General features: G+C 42.6%; 1 protein-coding gene, 1 non-coding gene and 1 pseudogene across 2 annotated transcripts; 1 reads left to right on the top strand and 2 right to left on the bottom strand.

The window, feature by feature from the left end:
• Nucleotides 1–4536: 4536 nt before the first annotated feature.
• LOC129825735 (small Cajal body-specific RNA 13) lies at nt 4537–4821 on the bottom strand. The gene has a single exon (XR_008754935.1). It is a non-coding gene; the product is annotated as a small Cajal body-specific RNA 13 (non-coding RNA).
• Nucleotides 4822–8084: 3263 nt separating this feature from the next.
• glrx5 (glutaredoxin 5 homolog (S. cerevisiae)) lies at nt 8085–10302 on the top strand. The gene is made up of 2 exons (XM_055885487.1): nt 8085–8537; nt 9174–10302. Exons 1-2 carry the CDS (start codon nt 8237–8239, stop codon nt 9344–9346), a joined length of 474 nt encoding a protein of 157 aa, XP_055741462.1. The 5' UTR covers nt 8085–8236; the 3' UTR covers nt 9347–10302.
• A 2263-nt stretch (nt 10303–12565) lies between these two features.
• On the bottom strand, nt 12566–21813 carry LOC129825401 (integrator complex subunit 9-like; annotated as a pseudogene).
• Nucleotides 21814–22377: the final 564 nt, after the last annotated feature.

Below are 22377 nucleotides of genomic sequence, written 5' to 3'. Positions count from 1 at the left end.
CAGGACACCTACACCACCCAATGTCACAGGAAGGCCAAAAAGATCATCAAGGACAACAACCACCTGAGCCACTGCCTGTTCACCCCGCTATCATTCAGAAGGCGAGGTCAGTACAGGTGCATCAACGCTGGGACCGAGAGACTTAAAAACAGCTTCTATCTCAAGGCCATCAGACTGTTAAACAGCCATCACTGACATAGAGTGGCTGCTGCCAACATACAGACTCAAATCTCTAGCCACTTTAATAAATGTAATAAATGGAGTTAATAAAAGGTATCACTAGTCACTTTAAATAACGTCACTTAAATATTGTTTACATATCCTACATTACTCATCTCATATGTACATACTGTATTCTATACCATCTACTGCATCTGGCTCATGCTGCACGGCCATCGCTCATCCATATATTTATATGTGCATATCCCTTTACATTTGTGTTTATAAGGTAGTCATTGTGAATTTGTTAGATTACTTGTTAGATATTACTGCACTTATCGGAACTAGAAGCACAAGCATTTTGCTACACTCGCATTAACATCTGCTAACCATGTGTATGTGACCAATAAAATGTGATTCGATTTTATTGGTAAAATTAATTTTTGTATTATTCTAATCCATTTTAAGAGGAAATTAATCAGATTACATTACTGATTTTGGGTAATCCAAAAGCTACGTTACGGATTACAATTTTGGACAGTTAACTAGTAACTGATTAGATTTGAAAAGTAACCTACCCAACTCGTTACTCCCCAACCATGATTACGATCCAGGTAAATTTAGATTGAGCACTAGGGGTTCTAGTGGTTGACTCAACACCACCTTGTTTTTTACTGATGTGGAACCAACTAACAAAAGTTATTTCTGTACAGTATGCATCCCACTTTGTCCTGTAGTGTGCCTGCTAGGAAGTAGGGCAGACAGTAGCCAACCTAGAACCACACAACATTGCACTGGCCTTCCTATCAGTCAAAAAGAAAAAAAGAGCATGGACATTTAGTTAATGGAATTAATGGATTTATTGACTATGGAAAGAGCAACGTCGGACCTCCAGGACTATGACAATGGTCTAGGGTCTATGGGAAATTATAACATATGCATATCCAAGGGCATAGCCTAATATATTAACGGTCTGAATTTGTGTGTGAACTGCACCACCCCAGGCTTGAGTCCTGCCAGGTCACACAGGAGGCCTGGCTGGCTGTGGCAGGACTCGCTGGGTGTCCTGTATTTCCTGGTATCATGCTTCACTATGATGGAAATCAGTTTCTGTGATGGACAACATGCTTCAAAACCACTGTCATACTCAACACCTCATATTTGCAAAAAACAACTCATAATTTTCCTTGCTGCACGCCTCAGTGATCACTCCCACGTCCCAGTCCCCAACCTCAACATCCCAGCAATGTGTCCCGAGTCAAAACCCACAGAGCCCAGCACCATCCTATTGTCATCCATCCTCTCCGAGTTTGCAGGAATTTTGTCATCATCTTCACTCTGGTTGTACCTCAAGCTGACCAGACAGGTGAGAGTGCACAGGGAGGCTGTCCAGAATCACAGGGCTGTGTTTAGCTATTCCCTACATGTTCTCCCATACACTGAAGGACAGGTTGCCCAGGTGTTTGGCCTGTCACGACTTCCCCCGAAGTCGGCCCTTCTCCTTGTTCGGGTGGTGTTCGGCGGTCGATGTCACCGGCTTTCTAGTCACAACTGATCACATGTTTCAGTTTCGTTTTGTCTGTATTACACACACCTAGTTTCAATCCCCTTATCATGTTCCTTATTTAACCCTCTGGCTTACATTTCTGTTCTGTCCGTGATTGTTGGTGTCTTTAGTGGTTGTTGTATGTGCTAGTGTGTATGTATGTTCCTATTTGGAATTTTGTTTGAATTTTTGAGTAAACTCCGTCGTGTTGCTCAAAATCCTGTATCCTGCGCCTGACTCCGCTACATCTCTGCGCCCAATCGCTGATAGGCCACATCTATCAGCATCCTGAGTAGAGGTCGACAGATGAATCGGAATGGCCGATTAATTAGGGCCGATTTCACATTTTCATAACAATCGGAAATCTGTATTTTTGGATGCCGTTTTTTTTTTTTTTTACACCTTTATTTAACTAGGCAAGTCATTTAAGAACACATTCTTATTTTCAATGACGGCCTAGGAACAGTGGGTCAACTGCCTTGTTCAGGGGCAGAACGACAGATTTTTACCTTGTCAGCTCAGGGATTCAATCTTGCAACCATATGGTTAACTAGTCCAACGCTCTAACCACCTGCCTCATGAGGAGCCTGCCTGTTACAAAAATGCAGTAAGAAGCCAAGGTAAGTTGCTAGCTAGCGTGAAACCTATCTTATAAAAAACAATCAATCATAATCACTAGATACGATATTACTAGTTTATCACTGTGATATTACTAGTTTATGTAGCGTGTCCTGCGTTGCATATAATCGATGCGGTGCGCATTCGCGAAAAAGGACTGTCGTTGCGCCAACGTGTACCTAACCATAAACATCAATGCCTTTCTTAAAATCAATACACAGAAGTATATATTTTTAAACCTGCATATTTAGCTAAAAGAAATCCAGGTTAGCAGGCCATATTAACCAGGTGAAATTGTGTCACTTCTCTTGCGTTCATTGCACGCAGAGTCAGGGTATATGCAACAGTTTGGGCCGCCTGGCTCATTGTGAACTAATTTGCCAGATTTTTACGTAATTATGACATAACATTGAAGGTTGTGCAATGTAACAGGAATATTTAGACTTATGGATGCCACCCGTTAGATAAAATACGGAAAGGTTCCGTATTTCACTGAAAGAATAAACGTTTTGTTTTCGAGATGATAGTTTCCGGATTTGACCATATTAATGACCTAAGGCTCGTATTTATGTGTGTTATTATGTTATAATTAAGTCTATGATTTGATAGAGCAGTCTGACTGAGCGATGGTAGGCACCAGCAGACTCGTAAGCATTCATTCAAACAGCACTTTTGTGCGTTTTGCCATCAGCTCTTCGCAATGCTTCAAGCATTGCGCTGTTTATGACTTCAAGCCTATCAACTCCCGAGATTAGGCTGGTGTAACCGATGTGAAATGGCTAGCTAGTTAGCTGGGTGTGGACTAATAGCGTTTCAAACGTCACTCGCTCTGACACTTGGAGTAGTTGTTCCCCTTGCTCTGCATGGGTAACGCTGCTTCGAGGGTGGCTGTTGTCGATGTGTTCCTGGTTCGAGCCCAGGTAGCGGCGAGGAGAGGGATGGAAGCTATACTGTTACACTGGCAATACTAAAGTGCCTATAAGAACATCCAATAGTCAAAGGTATATGAAATACAAATCGTATAGAGAGAAATAGTCCTGTAATTCCTATAATAACTACAACCTAAAACTTCTTACCTGGGAATATTGAAGACTCCTGTTAAAAGGAACCACCAGCTGTCATAAGTTCTCATGTTCTGAGCAAGGAACTTAAACGTTAGCTTTCTTACATGGCACATATTGCACTTTCTTCTCCAACACTTTGTTTTTGCATTATTTAAACCAAACTGAACATGTTTCATTATTTATTTGAGGCTAAATTGATTTCATTGATGTATTATATTAAGTTAAAATAAGTGTTCATTCAGTATTGTTGTAATTGTCATTATTACAAACAAATAAAAAAAAAACGGTCGATTAATCGGTATAGGCTTTTTTGGATCCTCCAATAATCGGTATCGGTGTTCAAAAATCATAATCGGTCTACCTCTAATCCTGAGTCCAACTATGGGTCTGGTAGTCTGCACAGTTATTTTCACCGTGACTTGTAGGTGTGCAGGAAAGAGATGCTTTCAGCTCCTCCTCTATGGCTGTGATTGTAACTGAAAGTGATGACATCTCTCTGTTCATCCTTTCAATCTTAATATACACTGTCGACTTATAGCAGGTCTGTTTCACTTCATCAAAGGACATCAGCTTCTTCTTTAGTGGCTCCAGTGAAGTTGACTGTCTCCTTACAATCAAGTACAGCTTCGTCAGTCAGGCAGAAGTTGTGATCTTTATGTAGGTACAAGGACTGATATCGCACAGATGAGCTGTTTTCCCTCCACACAGAAAAGCATGAGTTTCTCCTCCCTGTGCAGACTGCAGAACACCCCAGACCCAGCAGTCTCTGAAGCCCTCCGACTCCTCTCCTGGAGAAAGGCGTCGCACAGGTTCGTTACGACCAGGTTACAGAGTGGATTGTATTTCTTAAATATTTTCCGACACACTGGTCATTCCCGAGGTCCCTTATGTCTCCATTTTTCCTACAGACATGCTTTACACACTCTGTGACTACAAAAGAGGATAACAGGATCCCTGAAGATGTCAACACACAGGACAGATCTTTCCCTGTGACACCGGTCATGCTTTACAATACCTGTTCCGAGAGACACAGAAACAACAGGGTTTATAAAAAGGTATGACAAAGGTCATTAAATTCAAAAACAGGGACAACAAACAGCTGTTGAGGGCCAAAGACTGAATCTCAGCTTTACAGGTATAGATACTAGAGAATGTGGCAAATCCAGTGTTCGACAGGAAAACCTTCCCCTTCCAAACAATAGCTGGTTACCACACAAGGCTTTTTCTTCCTGCTTCAAGAAAGGTGAGGGTACATGATGGTCCGTCACCGCCGTGGAAAGCAGGGCTCTCTGAAGACAATCTGTCCAAGGAACATCGCATGTAGAACTCCTCAACCTCCTGAAGTCACGCCTTAGCTTCCTTGTTTTGCTTTATGTAACTGTGTTTCGCCACAAGCAATTGTCCTTGCAAGAGGCTGTATCACAAGGTTACAAATTATGAGCTATGACAGAGGACGACTGTGTATTGTTTGGATGTTGCAGGACTCGACCAGCATGCCACAGCTAACTAGCTAACGTTAGCTAGCTACTCACACACAAACAATCTCAACTTCTTTCTAACCCCAAACCTTCTTATCAACTGTGTTGTTAAATATATAACGCACGGTTTTCATTGCAATACAATTAGTAGCACTACTCATAATATGTTACAAACCTGTGTTGTATGAATGATTGCACGTTTTGATCGTCGGATGAACAACTCTTTTGTTTGTTTTTTACGCTAAAAGTGGGAAGCCACTAATGACATCACAAAACCGGAAGCTAATGTTCACATGTTATGTTAAAAAATTTAACAAAGACAAATTTTCTGACGTTTCTGTTTTATAATATATATATTTTTTATCTAGGACTATTTATTATTGTCAAAGTAAATAGTTTGGCATGCTATTTCATCACCCACAATTGTGTAACTTACGTAATTGGTGTTAACTTGAAAGAATGACACGCGTGCCGGAATTTATGCTGTCCAATCAACATTCAGAACTAGTTGCTTCCATCTTGTCACATGACATCGAGGTTGATATTTGTCTCAACTATAAATGTGTTGCCCTGCTCCCGAGCAGTGATGCAAACTTAGCAATTTTGTTGCTAGATTTAGCAACTTTTCAGAGTACCCTGGCAACTTTTTTTTCAAACAGCACATAGCAACCAATTTAGCTACTTTAAAAAATGTATTTGAAACATTTAGCAACTTTTGAAAAATGACTCAAATGCTAAAATGCACACATTTCCCCTCTAAATGACACAAAAACGACTGCAGCAGCAGTAGTATGCGTTCGACAAGACAAACCCAATGAATATAGTTGGTCACAAGTGTTTGATCTTGAACAGAACTTACAACATCAATTAACATGTCTCAATCAAAATTGTACAGACAGAAGTACAGAAAAGAGTGGGAGTCTGTACCTGAATTTAAAGGGTGGCTGAAGCCAGTAATTGGGGATGATTGTCAGGCATACTGTGCGTACTGCAAATCAGATATGCTTGCAAAAATGTATGACATCAAAAAACATTGGGCTACAGCAAAGCACATAAATAAATCAAAACCATACAACCCCACAACGCAGTCTACATTACCACAGTTGGTTAAAAAAGTGGATAACTGCAAAAGCACAGAAGCTACTATGGCAATGGCCACTGCAGAGCATTGTTCGCTGCTAGCATGCAACCATTTAGGTATGGCTTGCAAAACTGCCTTTTCAGATTATGTGGCAGCAAACTTCCAAATGCACCGCACCAAGTGCACAGAAAAGATTAGGGGAGTACTGGCTCCTTATTTTCTCAAAAGAGTAACATCAGATGTGGGGGATGAGAAGTTCAGTCTCCTTTTGGATGAGTCCACTGATGTCAGTGTCTCGAAATACCTGGGTGTGGTGATTCAGTATTTCAGTGCTAAAAAAAGAACCTTGTGTCCACATTTCTCGGCCTGGTTGAATTGGAGGGGGGCGATGCCAGATTAATAGCAGAGGAGGTAGTTGAGTTTCTTGAGAAGTGTAGCCTTAAAAAAGAGAATCTTCAGGGTATTGGCACTGATAATGCGTCCGTGATGACTGGGGTGCACAACGGGGTGCACAAGATTTTAAAGAAAGAATGTGCATTGCCCAATTTGGTACTCATCTGCTGTGTGTGCCAGTCTTTACAATTGGCTGTCTGTGAAGCATCCAAAGAAACCATCCCTAGGAGTGTTGAGTACTTAATCAGGGAAACCTACAACTGGTTTTTGATTTCCCCAGAACGGCACGAGGCGTACAAAGCAGTGTATGCACCAAATCCATTTGAAGAACTGTGCAAAGCTGCACTCGCTGCCCTCTCCTTGCCACACTCAAATGCGGAGGTTGAACGGCTGTTCAGCCAAATGAGTGTGGTCAAGTCAAAGTTAAGAAATAGAATGTCACTGCACACTCTCAACTCCATACTCCTGGTGCGGTATGGACTGAAGCTGGCTGGTGATACCTGTTACCAACATAAACTACCGCATTTCACTGGCTTCCAGTTGAAGCTCGCATCCGCTGCAAGACCATGGTGCTTGCCTACGGAGCTGTGAGGGGAACGGCACCTCAGTACCTTCAGGCTCTGATCAGGCCCTACACCCAAACAAGGGCACTGCGTTCATCCACCTCTGGCCTGCTCGCCTCCCTACCACTGAGGAAGTACAGTTCCCGCTCAGCCCAGTCAAAACTGTTCGCTGCTCTGGCACCCCAATGGTGGAACAAACTCCCTCACGACGCCAGGACAGCGGAGTCAATCACCACCTTCCGGAGACACCTGAAACCCCACCTCTTCAAGGAATACCTAGGATAGGATAAAGCAATCCTTCTGCCCCCCCCCCCCTTAAAAGATCTAGATGCACTATTGTAAAGTGGCTGTTCCACTGGATGTCATTAGGTGAATGCACCAATTTGTAAGTCGCTCTGGATAAGAGCGTCTGCTAAATGACTTAAATGTAAATGTAAATGTAATGTAAATGAAGTTCTGCAGCAGTTTGGCACCACAGCAGCATACAGCTATAAGGCCACTCCATCCTCTTCTGCTGGTTCCAGCTCCGTGACAATGCAGTTGGACAGTGAATATGAAGAGGATTTCCTGACCAATCTATGATTCATCATATTTACAGTACGTATGCAAGGAGTGGACTTTCTGGAACTGGCGGAGACACACAGCTGATGGTGGCAGTGTGCACTGCAGTGTGTGTGAGAACAGTGGCAATATCTGGAGGAAACCAGTGTGCAGCTAGCCAGCCAAGCAGCACAACAACCTGGAGAGAGATGCCTAGCGCATACATCATTATTTGAGTTCAGTTGCTTGTTCAATAAGATAGCATATATGCCTTGTTATTAGCCTGTACCTATAATCGTTGATCAGTTAGGTAGCATGTTAACTAACTACCAATACACTGCTTAAAACTATAATTGTTCAGAATGTGTAGGTTTACTAGTTAAAAAGAAAATAAATAAAATGTAATTGTTCAATAATGTGTAATTGTTCAATAATTCAATGTGTTGTCTTTAAAAGTAACAATGTGGTCATAAAAAAAATGATATTTTTATTTGTAAAATTAATATAAACACATGATAATAAACAAACAAATCTAAACTAACAAATGTCAAATCATATCTTTCGCCGAGATGGCCAGTCAATTTGAGTAACGTTATTGTGTATTCTACGTAATGACGATCTTTTACGTTTTTGCGTAATGACTTCACACGCAATTACGTCACCCCGTCATTTAGCAACTTTTAGCAACAAATCGACCTGCTTCTAGCAACTTCCACTGAAAATTAGTTGGTAACACTGCTCCCGAGTGTGTGAAAGTGTCTCTGTTTGTTTAAAACTTCCTTCAAACGAAGACAATGAACAACCTAATTCGGTCTACAGTTCGCTGTCTTCGGTTGAGTTCTTCGGTCTATCCACCGAAGCAAGTTGATGGACAACATGCATCGTTGGTGTCCTCGGCCCGGCTTATGTGTTCTGCGGCCTTACAGAAAGACCTTGGTGATATGGTGAAGAAGGACAAGGTGGTGGTGTTTATAAAGGGGACGCCTGCCCAGCCAATGTGTGGTTTCAGTAATGCCGTGGTTCAGATACTGAGGATGCATGGTGTGAATGAATATGCTGCATATAACGTGTTGGATGACCAGGATCTCAGGCAAGGTCAGTACAGCTCGCTACTTTTTACTTCAAAATACTAGCCTACAATTTATCCCGATCGTTTTTAACCTTGTAGTTAGTAACATTAGTTTCATTAAGATGACAGAAATGAACTATATGTGGCTGGCTGTCTGGCTGTATGTATGTATGTATGTATGTATGTATGTATGTATGTATGTATGTGTGTATGTGTGTATGTGTGTATGTATGTATGTTACATCAACCTGTCCAAAAGTAGTTGTGCTCCTTTTCAAATCTAGCTAACTAAGTTAGGTTCACAGTAATTTTTTAATCAGTGTTTTGCAGCAAGGACAAAGAGGGTGTGGTTCATGTCAAACATTATACTACTTATGTACTGACATTTTATTAGGCTTGTTGTAGCAATATGTTACGAGGTAGTCCCCTTAATTTTTACTGTGGCTGTTGCTATACAATGGGACTATTAGAGACAATGTTGTGTAACAGTCTATGAACATAAGGAAATGCTAACTTGCAACACAACAAGCGCGTCAAAGGAATGTCAGTTGGGGAATTGTTATCTTACAGCACCAGCATACTGCTGAAATTGGGCCATGATGAAAATGTTGTATGGATATTGTTAATAGTTACACATGTTAACTCTTTCTGTCTCTCTCACAGGAGTGAAGGACTTCTCCAACTGGCCCACGATCCCACAGATATTCTTAAATGGAGAGTTTGTGGGCGGCTGTGACATCTTCCTACAGATGCACCAGAATGGAGACTTGGTAGAGGAGCTCCAGAAGCTTGGGATCCGCTCTGTGCTGCTGGATGCTGAGAAAGAATCCAAGTAGACAAACCAGTCGGTCGCTTTCCAGTTTAGAGAAAGCTGGTGGTTGACTTAGCCCCATAACCCCCTAGGCACTTGTGTAGATCTTCGAAGATTTGTTATATGTACGTGAAAGCGAACCTTTTTAAGCCACATAGTGAATGTTTTCAGAAGACACTGGCAAGGTGGAGCTACAAGCATGTTGTGCAGGTAGCTTAGTGGTTAAGAGCGTTGTAACCCAAAAGGTTGCTTGTTTAAATTCCTGAGCCAACTAGGTGAAAAATCTGTCTATGAGCCCTTGATTGAGCAAGGCACTTAGACCTAATTGCTCCTGAAAGTTGCTCTGGACAAGAGCGTCTGCTAAATGACTAAACTGTTCTGTACATAACCATTTATTTCAGATCTACAAAAGAGCCTGGGGGCTAAGGGTTGATTTGGGATTGGGCGTATGAAATGTTGTCCCTTCCACAAGTCCTATAAGAAGGTGTGTAATACAATAGAACCTGCAGAAGACCAAACTGCCCTCAGGTGACTAGGATATGAGATATCAAACCAGCCAGGGGATCCCTTCAAAACGTACTGCCTGTATACGTTTACTGTTTGACTGCATTATTCCACAAACGTAATCTCGCTAAAGCATTTAGAGCCGCTCAAATGCAACAATCCACATCTTTCCTTTCTTCCTCAATATGATCACTGATCCAGTTTAATTATATAGTGAGAAGTAATGTGATGAAGCTTGCTTTTGTCAAGTCAATAGTCTCATGTGGAGGAAGGGAGAGTACACATTAAAACAATATTCAAACAGGACTACTAGACTTCCTGACAATCAGTACATCAACATTTCCATCTGCTGCATACATACATTTGTGTTATCTAATGCTCATGTAGTACACCTTATATTTAAGATATTGTACATTGAAATATTATTACATGTATTTTAGGTGCATGTAAACTCAATTAAATATTTTCCCACACAAATGGTCAGTGTTCTGGAAATTCTAGATGGTGAGTATGTTGCACTCTTTTCTCAGTGTGAGGGAAGTATTTTGTAGTTGTGTGTATGTGCAGCAGTCTAGTGCCCTTGTAACTATTGATGCTCATTTTGTTGGAGCTGGTTGTTGCTTTAGGGGTCATTGTGCCCTGCCTGGAAAATGATCTAGCCTTACTTGGCCTATTTTGTCCACCTGCTCTCTCAGGAGGGTTTTCTCATTTCGGCAAAAGTCCATCTTTTCGCCGTGAACTGAAAACTGAAAAGTTGAGTGTGTCAATTAGTTGGTAGGCAAAAAGTGTCTTCCTCGATAGCCACCTTTCATTGAGAATACTTGTATCCTACCGTGGAAGGGTTTTGAAAGCTGACACTTCCTCTTTGAATCAGCTTTTTTCCTCTCCACAATGGCCAAGACCAGAGAGCTGTGTAAGGACATCAGGGATAAAATGGTAGACCTGCACAAGGCTGGGATGGGCTACAGGACAATAGGCAAGCAGCTTGGTAAGAAGGCAACAACTGTTGGCGCAATTATTAGAAAATGGAAGAAGTCCAAGACGATGGTCAATCACCCTCGGTCTGGGGCTCCATGCAAGATCTCACAGATCCTTCTTGGCATTGAAGATTAAGCTGTCCTGAAGTATTTGTAACACCTTGGCATTGAAATGATGTACATTGCTCCAAAAAATAAAGGGAACACTTAAACAACACAACCCAGCAGCAGGACCGCTACCTCCTTGTGCAAGGAGGTGCACTGCCAGAGCCCTGCAAAATGACCTCCAGCAGGCCACAAATGTGCATGTGTCTGCTCAAACGGTCAGAAACAGACTCCATGAGGGTGGTATGAGGGCCCGATGTCTACAGGTGGGGGTTGTGCTTACAGCCCAACACCGTGCAGGACGTTTGGCATTTGCCAGAGAACACCAAGATTGGCAAATTCGCCACTGGCACCCTGTGCTCTTCAGATGAAAGCAGGTTCACACTGAGCACATGTGACAGAGTCTGGAGACGCCGTGGAGAACGTTCTGCTGCCTGCAACATCCTCCAGGATGACCGGTTTGGCGGTGGGTCAGTCATGGTGTGGGGTGGCATTTCTTTGTGGAGCCGCACAGCCCTCCATGTGCTCGCCAGAGGTAGCCTGACTGCCATTAGGTACCGAGATGAGATCCTCAGACCCCTTGTGAGACCATATGCTGACACATGCACATTTGTGGCCTGCTGGAGGTCATTTTGCAGGGCTCTGGCAGTGCACCTCCTTGCACAAAGGCGGAGGTAGCGGTCCTGCTGCTGGGTTGTTGCCCTCCTATGGCCTCCTCCACGTCTCCTGATGTACTGGCCTGTCTCCTGGTAGCGCCTCCATGCTCTGGACACTACACTGACAGACACAGCAAACCTTTTTGCCACAGCTCGCATTGATGTGCCATCCTGGATGAACTGCACTACCTGAGCCACTTGTGTGGGTTGTAGACTCCGTCTCATGCTACCACTAGAGTGAAAGCACCGCCAGCATTCAAAAGTGACCAAAACATCAGCCAGGAAGCATGGGAACTGAGAAGTGGTCTGTGGTCACCACCTGCAGAACCATTCCTTTATTGGGGGTGTCTTGCTAATTGCCTATAATTTCCACCTTTTGTCTATTACATTTGCACAACAGCATGTGAAATTTATTGTCAATCAGTGTTGCTTCCTAAGTGGACAGTTTGATTTCACAGAAGTGTGATTGACTTGGAGTTACATTGTGTTGTTTAAGTGTTCCCTTTTATTTTTTTGAGCAGTGTATTTTGACTAAATGGAGCCTAGTCTCTAGCAGTGTACTATGGGAGCATGACCAAGCTGGTTTTCATGGCCTCCAAGTGGCAGTATTCAGGAACTGCAATGATCAATAATAATGGAATCTCCCCAAATGACTTCTGTAAAGCATTGTCACTTACTCCTTGGTGGAATAAACAATCACCTTCTCACCTTTTGTTGATTTTCCCTGGAGAGGCGAGAACAGGCTGGTGGGAGGAGCTATAGGACAGGGTCATTATAATGACTGGAATGTAATCACTGGACTTGTACCAAACACATGGAAACATTTGACTTTGTTGCATTAGATTCCAGTCAAGACAATGAGCCTGTCCTACAACTCCTCCCACCAGCCTCCTCTGGACTAGAATGAACAGTGTACATGTTCTACTGAATACAGGACTCTTCAGAAAGGATTTGAATATTGGGAATGAACATTTTCTTCTCTCAAATTGATAAGTGACTCACTTCTTTCCTAAATGTAGTTTATTACAAAATACTATTTTACACATTGGTATTACAAAAAGCACTATCTACATACAAGACAAAAATGACATCACTAGCTGTACAAATGAGAGGAGTAGAGAAAGCCACTTCCAACGATTGGGAAAGTGAGTGTTTGACCACAGTTCAGTTAGCTGATTTACCAATCATAATAAGTAGTCATTCAGGATGCGAGCCAGATTTGTAGAACAGTCATTCTGTAGTCGCTGACTAATATAGTCAATCTCAAACACGCACATGGATGAATGGAAGCGGTGGCGTTGAGGTCAGAGTTAGGAGGTTAAGGTTCATAAGGAAGCGCAGCACCAGATCCCTGAGAGCTGTGCGGAGTGGCTCGTTGTTGTCACACACGATGTGAGTCCCGTCCTCCTCCAGCTGGATCAGTGTCCTCAGCCTGCAGGTGCAGAATGTGGCCCTCTGCAGTCTCCTCCACCTTCACTTCTGTGATGCCGTGCTGGCAGGGAACAGGACACATTGATGCTAAGTCCCAAAATAATTAACCGTAAGCCTAACTACATGGTTGCATATGTGAAAAGACTGAATTGTAAGGCCGAATCTCTCCTAAGCCAATTGGAAGCTTGGAAGGAGAGCTATCGCCATATTGTTGACATCAACCCCATCTCTTCAGAAATGCTGACGCCAATCAGTGTCCAGCGCTTTGAAGGTGTCACTCTCACCTTATGTAACATGGCTAGGAAGGTTTCCAGGGGTACAGCTCCACTGAGCAGGGGTTTGGGTGCCAGCACCTCTGGGGGCTCCTCCACTACACGCTTCCTCTTTTTATTGGGGGGCAGCGGAGGGGGCTTCGGAACCAGCTGGTATCACACAGACAAGATAGTTAATGGTGTGTGTGTCTGACATTTCCTTATTCAACACGGCATACTCTCACACACTGACCTTTAGCGTATGCTTGTTATCCTTGGACTGCAGAACTGCGGACACGGTTGCCACGGAGATGCCAGGTTTGATCTCAGAGGGCACTAGGGATTTGGCCAGCTGCAGAGGGACGACAGGTAGGGGTTTAGAGACTGTTTGGACTTGCCTAATTAAATGGTTAAATAGAATTTAATCAAATATTGTCCTGCTGAATGGTGGATTTATCTCCCAGTGTCTGTTGGAATGCAAACTGAACCATGTTTTCCTCTATTCCTTTTTTTACTCTCTAGTCCTTGCAGACAACAAGCATACCCATAACATGATGCAGCCACAACCCCGCTTGAAAATATGGAGAGTGGTACTCAGTGATGAGTTGTATTTGCGCCAAACATTATGCTTTGTATTCAGGACAAAAAGTTAATTTCTTTGCCCCATTTTTTGCAGTATTACTTTAGTGCCTTATTGCAAAAAGGATGCATGTTTTGTAATATTTTTATTCTGTACAGGTTTCCTTCTTTTCACTCCGTTTAGGTTAGTATTGTGGAGTAACTACAAGGTTGTTGATCCATCCTCAGTTCTCCTATCAAAGCCATTAGCCTCATGGTGAAATTCCTGAGCGTTTTGCTTCCTCTCTGTCAACTGAGTTAGGAAGGACGCCTGTATCTTTGAAGTGACCAAAGTGTATGTAATAACTTCACAATGATCAAAGGGATATTCAATGTTTGTTTTTAAAAAAAATTTTTTTTAACCCATTTACTAAAAGGTGCCCTTCTTTACGAGGCATTGGAAAACCTCCCTGGTCTTTGTCGTTGAATATATGCTTGAAATTCACTGCTGGACTGAGGGACCTTACAGATAATTGTATGTGTGGGGTACAGAGATGGGTTAGTAATTTTAAACACCATTATTGCACACAGAGGTAGTCCATGCAACTTATTATCTGACTTGTTCAACAAATGTTTACTCCTTTAGTTATTTATGCTTGCCAAAACAAATGGTTTGAATACTTATTAGCTGAAGACATTTCAGCCTATCAATTTTTATACATTTGTTATGGCAAGCCTAAAACATAATTCCACTTTGGCATTATGGGGTATTGTGTGTAGATCAGTGACACAATCTAAATGTTATCTATTTTAAATTCAGGCTGTAACAACAAAATGTGGAAAAAGTCAGGGGGTGTGATAACTTTCTGAAGGAACTGTATATGTATAATAGCAGTGCCTTCCTTATAAAAGTTCCAGGTGTGTATTGAGTACCTGAACCTCCTTGAGCAGCTTGGAGACCTGGTGGAAGTTGGGGCGCGTATCGATGGGACAGTACACACACTTCATGGCCAGTGACTGGTACGGGGCTAACGCATCCAGGTAGGAGAAGTCTGGTTCTGTGGGAGTAAGATAGAACCATTTCAAAAATAATAATAATCATAGTTCAGTAGACCACATATTTGGAACCATGGGATCTAACCTTCTGTTTTATATAGTCTAATGGTATTCGAACAATGGAACAAAGTTTTAATGACAGGTCAAGTCTCTTGTGACAGACTAGCTAGTGCAGGATTTGGTTTTGGGTTCTGAGATTAGGGACAGGCTACCATGGTTGGTAAACTTGCTATGTTCTGGTACAATTGTGCTCACCAGTGAAGATGATAGTGTTGAGGCTGGATTTGCCCCACAGTTCCATAAAGTGCACCACGTCCCCGAAGCCAAGAGACAGGTGCCCGGTGAATACCACACACGGCTGCTGGAACTCACTACTGAAGGATACTAGGGTAGTGCTTCAACTTGTTGTTCTGGATGAACTGAGAGATACATAGACAGAAAGACAAACAAGTGTCTGAGATAGGCCAACATACAACTATAGCTAAATTATCAAATGAACAGTGTCAAAATTCTGATAGATTGAGTAAATTAAAGATAAAACTGTAAAATATGGTGCAATGTAATTTCAATTGGCAGCAACTCTCTTTAAAACAAATCAATTTAAAGACCAGCAGCCTTACCTCAGCGTGAGGGAAAGGAGGTTCTGGAAGGTAGACCTTAGACTGCTTATTGTGACAAAGCCTTCCGGAAGATAAGGAAAAGGGGAAAAGACTGGGTGTCACATCTCCACAGGCCAGCGGCAGGTCTGCTACCAACAGTAAGTTTTAATCTAACCCATTTATGCACAGAGCCCACTGTAATTATTGGGACAGCGAAGTCTTCTTTTGGCTGAATAAGAATATGGACATAAAAACAAATGGATAAGCGATGGCCGAATGGTATAGGCAAGATGCAGTAGATGGTATAGAGTACAGAATATTCATATGAGATGAGAAATGTAGGGTATGTATACATTATATACAGTGGCATTGTTTAAAGTGGCTAGTGATACATTTACTAAATCCAATTTTTAATTATTAAAGTGGCTAGAGATTTGAGTCAGTATGTTGGCAGCAGCCACTCAATGTTAGCGGTGGCTGTTTAACAGTCTGATGGCCTTAAGATAGAAGCTGTTTCAGTCTCTCAGTCCCAGCTTTGATGCACCTGTACTAACCTCACCTTCTGGATGATAGCGGGGTGAACAGGCAGTGGCTCGGATGGTTGTTGTCGTTGATGATCTTTTTGGCCTTCCTGTGACATCGGGTGGTGTAGGTGTCCTGGAGGGCAGGTAGTTTGCCCCCGGTGATGCGTTGTGCAGACCTCACTACCCTGTGGAGAGCCTTATGGTTGTGGGCGGAGCAGTTGCCATACCAGGCGGTGATACAGCCCAACAGGAGGCTCTCGATTGTGCATCTGTAAAAGTTTGAGTGTTTTTGGTGACAAGCCAAATTTCTTCAGCCTCCTGAGGTTGAAGAGCCGCTGCTGCGCCTTATTCACCACGCTGTCTGTGTGGGTGGACCATTTCAGTTTGTCCGTGATGTGTACGCCGAGGAACTTAAAACTTTCCACCTTCTCCACTACTGTCCCGTCGATGTGGATAGGGGGCTGCTCCCTCTGCTGTTTCCTGAAGTCCACAATCATCTCCTTTGTTTTGTTGACATTGAGTGTGAGGTTATTTTCCTGACACCACACTCCGAGGGCCCTCACCTCCTCCCTGTAGGCCGTCTCTTCATTGTTGGTAATCAAGCCTACCACTGTAGTGTCGTCTGCAAACTTGATGATTGAGTTGGAGGCGTGCATGGCCACACAGTCATGGGTGAACAGGGAGTACAGGAGAGGGCTGAGAACGCACCTTTGTGGGGCCCCGGGGTGGAGATGTTTCCTACCCTCACCACCTGGGGGCGGCCCGTCAGGAAGTCCAGGACCCAGTTGCACAGGGCGGGGTCGAGACCCAGGGTTTAATAACGAGTTTGGAGGGTACTATGGTGTTAAATGCTGAGCTGTAGTCGATGAACAGCATTCTTACATAGATATTCCTCTTGTCCAGATGGGTTAGGGCAGTGTGCAGTGTGATTGCGTCGTCTGTGGACCTATTGGGGCGGTAAGCAAATTGGAGTGGGTGTAGGGTGGAGGTGACATGGTCCTTGACTAGTCTCTCAAAGCACTTCATGATGACGGAAGTGAGTGCTACGGGACGATAGTCATTTAGCTCAGTTACCTTAGCTTTCTTGGGAACAGGAACAATGGTGGCACTCTTGAAGCATGTGGGAACAGCAGACTGGGATAAGGATTGATTGAATATGTCCTTAAACACACCAGCCAGTCTGCGCATGCTCTGAGGACGCGGCTAGGGATGCCGTCTGGGCCGGCAGCCTTGCGAGGGTTAACACGTTTAAATGTTTACTCACTTTGGCTGCAGTGAAGGAGAGCCCGCAGGTTTTGGTAGCGGGCGGTGTCGGTGGCACTGTATTGTCCTCAAAGCGAGCAAAGAAGTTGTTTCGTTTGTCTGGGAGCAAGACATTGTGGTCCGCATCGTGGTTATATCCCCTCAAAATGCTAACCTTCCCAGTTATTGTAATGGTGAGTGGTTAGGATATCTAGGGGAAAATGATATTTTTCCGTCTAACTTTCTCACTCATAATTATCCACGATTCATTCAGAATTATCGGCAATCATGGTAGCATCCACATTAATGTAGAAGTGTTTAGAAACATTCTATTTACAATAAATGTTACTTCAAAATGACACAATATATTATTTACCATTAATTTAGTTACAAGCTTGATGTAGTCATTAAATGACATGAATATGGGACCAAATACTAAACTTTTTACTACTTTAATACACATAAATTAATTTGTCCCAATCATTTTGGCCCCATAAATTGAGGGGGGGGGGGGGCTATATACAAAAACTGCTGGTATTTCTAAACTTCTATCAAATTAAAGTAGACATTCTGCACTTTAACTTCATTATCATTATTTGATTTTAACTTTTGGAGTACAAAAGAAGAAAAAAATGCTGTCAATAATTAAGGAGGACACTGTAGGTTAGTTAGTCTCATTAACCCTGTTTTCACACAGTTTTTATGAGTAAAGTCATTCCATATAAAAAATTACGACAGCTGTGATGGAAACAGGAAGTCTCGGTACAATTTTATAATTGCCGACAGATAATTTGTTCATTTGAAATGGTGGGATCTTTTTGTATCAGTATAATGTTTACGAGAAATGGCGGTGGAAATTATTTTATCAAATATTGATTTATTGAACTATCATATCGACGTAAACTTGGTGTGTGGTCCTCCCACTAGGACTCGGGAAACCATGCAGTTTATTAAGCTACAGATGAAATAAGTTATGATGAACTTCACAGGGTGCTGAAGTGTACGGTGATCTTGATGCTCCTTTCCAATAAATATCGAGGGTCTGATTCTTGTGACATGATGATCGATGCTTGACTGCTGTTTCACAAGTAAAAATATTCTGTTTCTTCTCCATAATAATGTCATCATGTAGACTAGCCAACAGCTGGCAGATACAGTGCAGGTAGGTTAGAGTGCACATACCAAGACCAGAGAAAGGCACATTTGCTACAGTTGACTAACAGTTGACAAAAACTATCGGTAGAGTTTACTTTTATTTAGTACACGAAAACTTCAGCATAAAGTACATTGTGTGTGCACTATGTCATCGCGCACTAATTGTTATCCGGCAACAAGTCTGTTTGGTGGAAACGCCACTGGTGGGGAAATTAGCATTTTTTCTTTGAGTGGATCTTATAATATTCGCATGAAAATCTGTCACCAATTGGAATCGAAACCAAGCTAGTGAGATTAAAAAATCTATTTTACAAGAGACTTGTTTGAGATAGGAGTAGTCAAATCCACAGATGGCTCAAAAATCACAGGTCATAGAAATAGAATCATTTTAATTCTATGGCTCTCTAACTCACCACTTTGCAAAAATCTGTGAGAACTCTAGAGAGCTGTTAGCCACAGGCGAGATAAAGTAGAAGGGGGTGTAGCCCAGGTTGGCGTTCTCTATGAACTGGTAAAGACACTCCAAGAGATCATAGACCACCCCTGAGGAATAGCATGGCACCAGCACGTTGCCCTCCTGCACGGATCGTCATGGCTACTAGCACAACAGACTGTTTGGTCAGACACAACGCCATATGTCAACCTGTAATTCGTTTCATGTGTACCTGTCTAAAAACATTACATTTCTATACATTTTAAACCTGTTTCTATACGTTTTTAGTCTTCACTTCTATCTTACATATGAATTCAAATTTGAATGCACCGTGTTTTTATGGGTACTATGCAAGATTCCAAAGATTAGGTAATTGTACTATTGATAAAGCTATGAACATATAGCCAATGACTATAGGAGTTGGCAAGACCGCACAAACAGACTTGGGACCAGGACAATACATACCTAAGTTAGTGCAGAAGTCCCCTAGCATGCCATCTGGGTTGGCATCTGTGTGAGGTCAGTCAGAATAAGAACATCACTGTTCTTCAGGGCGCTCTGATCCATGGGCTGTGGATGTGTGGTGAGGAGGGAGGAGCCAGAGACATAGGAAACCTTCTCATAATGGGATTGGATGATCCAGTTAGAGCTACCCAATGAGTAGCCAGAGCTCAGTGGTGTGACCTGCACGGCACCAAACAGCTCCTGGAGAGAGAAATGATAGAAGACACACGTTAGCTTCAGTTATTAGGTGAATTAATGCGTATGTGTGTTTGAATTATAGTGCACAAGACAGACTTCTTACCACTTTCTGCCAGTAGCCCACGAGTTGCACCTTGCTGAGAGCAGAGTTGACATCCTGAATACTGTAGCATCTCTTCCAAGTCGACACTTCTACAGCATCCTTCAGTGGGCTGGGAAGCAGCCTAAAAATAAATGAATGTCCGTTTGTTTTTTTTCTCATGAAAATAGCGTGCTCTCAGTTTGTGAATTACAAGTATAACATAAGTTGACAAATCCTAAACTAATACATATCCTAAACTCATTTGTGCAGGGCGTTGGTCTGGCAGGTCACCTTTGGATTTCCTTATTCTTCCAGCAGGTGGCAGACTGGGCCTTGGGAACTCTTTCCATGAAGTTCACCAGCTCCTCCATCAGAAGTCTAAGGGCAGATAGGTAGAATCAGTCGGATGCTAACCAGAACAGTTCTTAGGCTTATTCAATCCCTTCTAAGATCCCCTTGTCATTTTTTCTGGAATGTTGACATTCTAATGATTTTAGAATCTGAATTGCTAGAATCACATTCTTGAATCATTACATTTTCCCGCAATGATGCTAATCCAAGTGATTCTAGAATGTGTTTTTAAAATGTCAATTGGATTTTTCTGGAATGTTGCCAATTCTGGTGATTCTAGAATGTCGCAGATGATTCTAGTCACATCAAGTCACCCTCTCTACCTGCCGATCTGCAGAATTGGCTCTGTGGCATACACAGTCCCAGTGAAGCCTGTGTGCTCCGTGATGTAAGGCAGGGCCATCATACAGTGGTAGTTGGAGGTCAGGATGATGTCTATGGTGGACAGGTCCAGCAGCTCTTTCTGAGTGAGGAGGATGGACAAGGATGTGAAAAGCAAGACTAATATATCACCACATTATCAGACGATGTTACCCACAGTGGCTTCTAGTGCCCAGGTTAATTTAATGTACAGGTTGATGGTTGGAATTATATCCAGGTATACATTACCTCAAGAAGACAGAACTCTGGCTGTGAGTCCAAAGACGCGCCCTGCACACTCCTTCAGCTCCTGAAGGTAGACGTGTGCAGGAATGTTGGTATACTCAATTCATGAATAAATCCACAATAGACAATCAAAACGTGACCTCATACCTTCTCAAGGTTAATCGTGCTGTCTTTAAACACTCATCCTGGGAGTTTGGAAAGCCTTGGGCTGGAAAATATACAGGATACTCTCATCATCATGGCATGGTACTTGTTGGGGCAAATATGTCTATTCACAGTAAATGTCTTTGCAACGTCAACCTAAGGAAGACATACAGTATAAAGGAGGTATAACCCCGATGCATACTGCTGTGTGGCCGATGTTAACAAGAAGGCAGCTAGCTGTACATCACTTCTGTCTCACCTGTGTACCAGAGGCAGTGGTAGAAACTGTAGCACAGATGTGGTGTCCAGTCCACAGTCCAACATGATTGTGGTGGATTTTAATTTTAAGACATTGCAAGGCAGTGTGGGGTGACCTGACAGACAGTACTGAAAGGAAGAGATGCTAAACATGTCATCTCTCAACAGGCATGATAACAAGTTAGCTAAAACAACAATAGCAACTTGCATAGGAAATGCAACAGAATAAAACGCTGCGATACTGTCTTGTCAATGATTGGTTGCTGGCTTGTCTGTGTTCAAAAACTTGCAAATGTATGATAGCCATGGCTACCACGCTAGCTAGCTAACAACAAACGATACAAAAAAACTACTGTAACGTTAGTTGGCTAGCCTAGCCAAGTAACGTTTGCCATATCAACTACATTACTTAGCATACCAAAAAAATAGCGTATCAGTTACGGTGTAAATTCTCCCCTCCCCGTGTTATATCAACTCATCAATTTCATATTTATCGAGTATAATGACAAATCAAGTTAATCTTCAGGGTGTCACTATTGTGGACACAAACGTCGAGTTTACAACGGAGTTTCTAAACTCAGAGGCACAATAACGCGAGGCTTCTGGAACAACTTGCAAAACAAGCCAAGCAGACCAGACCGGGGTTTGGGGTTTTAGAAGTCAACGAGAGAAGTAAAACATTCTTCCTTGGTTGATAATTTTCTCGAAATCTATATCCACAACCTAGATTCTAACCAAGGTATTAAGTAGGTCAACATGTTATTACTCCAATCTCGTGAAAAATACAAACTGCGTTGTTTTCATTTGAGTAAAAAACAACTTAATATCGAAGGAGTGCCTTTGATTTGAAAGTCTGTGCATGCGCAGTTCGGCGCGAGACGACCGTTAGACTCGAATGTTTCTGCATGTCTTCTTACTGTACTGTCTTTGGTCTTAATTCTGAACTACCCACATATAGTGATAGAGGCCTCTAGTGGCCAAAAGGCAGTTATAAACTGGGTGGTTCGAGCCCTGAATGCTGATTGGCTGACAGCCGTGGTCTATCAGACCGTATACCATGATTATAATAAAACAATGCTTTTTACTGCTCTAATTACTTGGTAACCAGTTTATAATAGCAATAAGGCACCTCTGGGGTTTGTGATATATTGCCAATATCTCACATCTAAGGGCTGTATCCAGGCACTCCGCATTGCGTTGTACATAAGAACAGCCCTTAGCAGTGGTATATTGGCTATAGACCACACCCCCTCGTGCATTATTGCTTAATTTTACCATAGTCAGCACAATTGAGGGCATCCACCATGCATTTAAAGTAGTCAAAGTAGTCAACTGGGTGGGGATTCCTACGGGTTGTAGCCTCAATGACGCTGCCCATGCTGTCACAGACGTTATAATGGCACAGATATAAAGATGAGTTCT

Source organism: Salvelinus fontinalis, chromosome 27, assembly GCF_029448725.1.
Source record: "Salvelinus fontinalis isolate EN_2023a chromosome 27, ASM2944872v1, whole genome shotgun sequence".
NCBI classification, from domain to species: domain Eukaryota; kingdom Metazoa; phylum Chordata; class Actinopteri; order Salmoniformes; family Salmonidae; genus Salvelinus; species Salvelinus fontinalis.
The sequence above is the reverse complement of the archived record's forward strand: the minus strand, read 5'-3'. Positions and strand labels throughout refer to the sequence as shown.

Bases quoted from the DNA above. Each gene is read 5' to 3' on its own strand.
- glrx5 (XM_055885487.1), top strand. From the start codon at position 8,237: ATGAACAACCTAATTCGGTCTACAGTTCGCTGTCTTCGGTTGAGTTCT. The intron at 8,538-9,173 runs GTCAGTACAGCT...TCTCTCTCACAG, and splicing joins TGACCAGGATCTCAGGCAAG to GAGTGAAGGACTTCTCCAAC.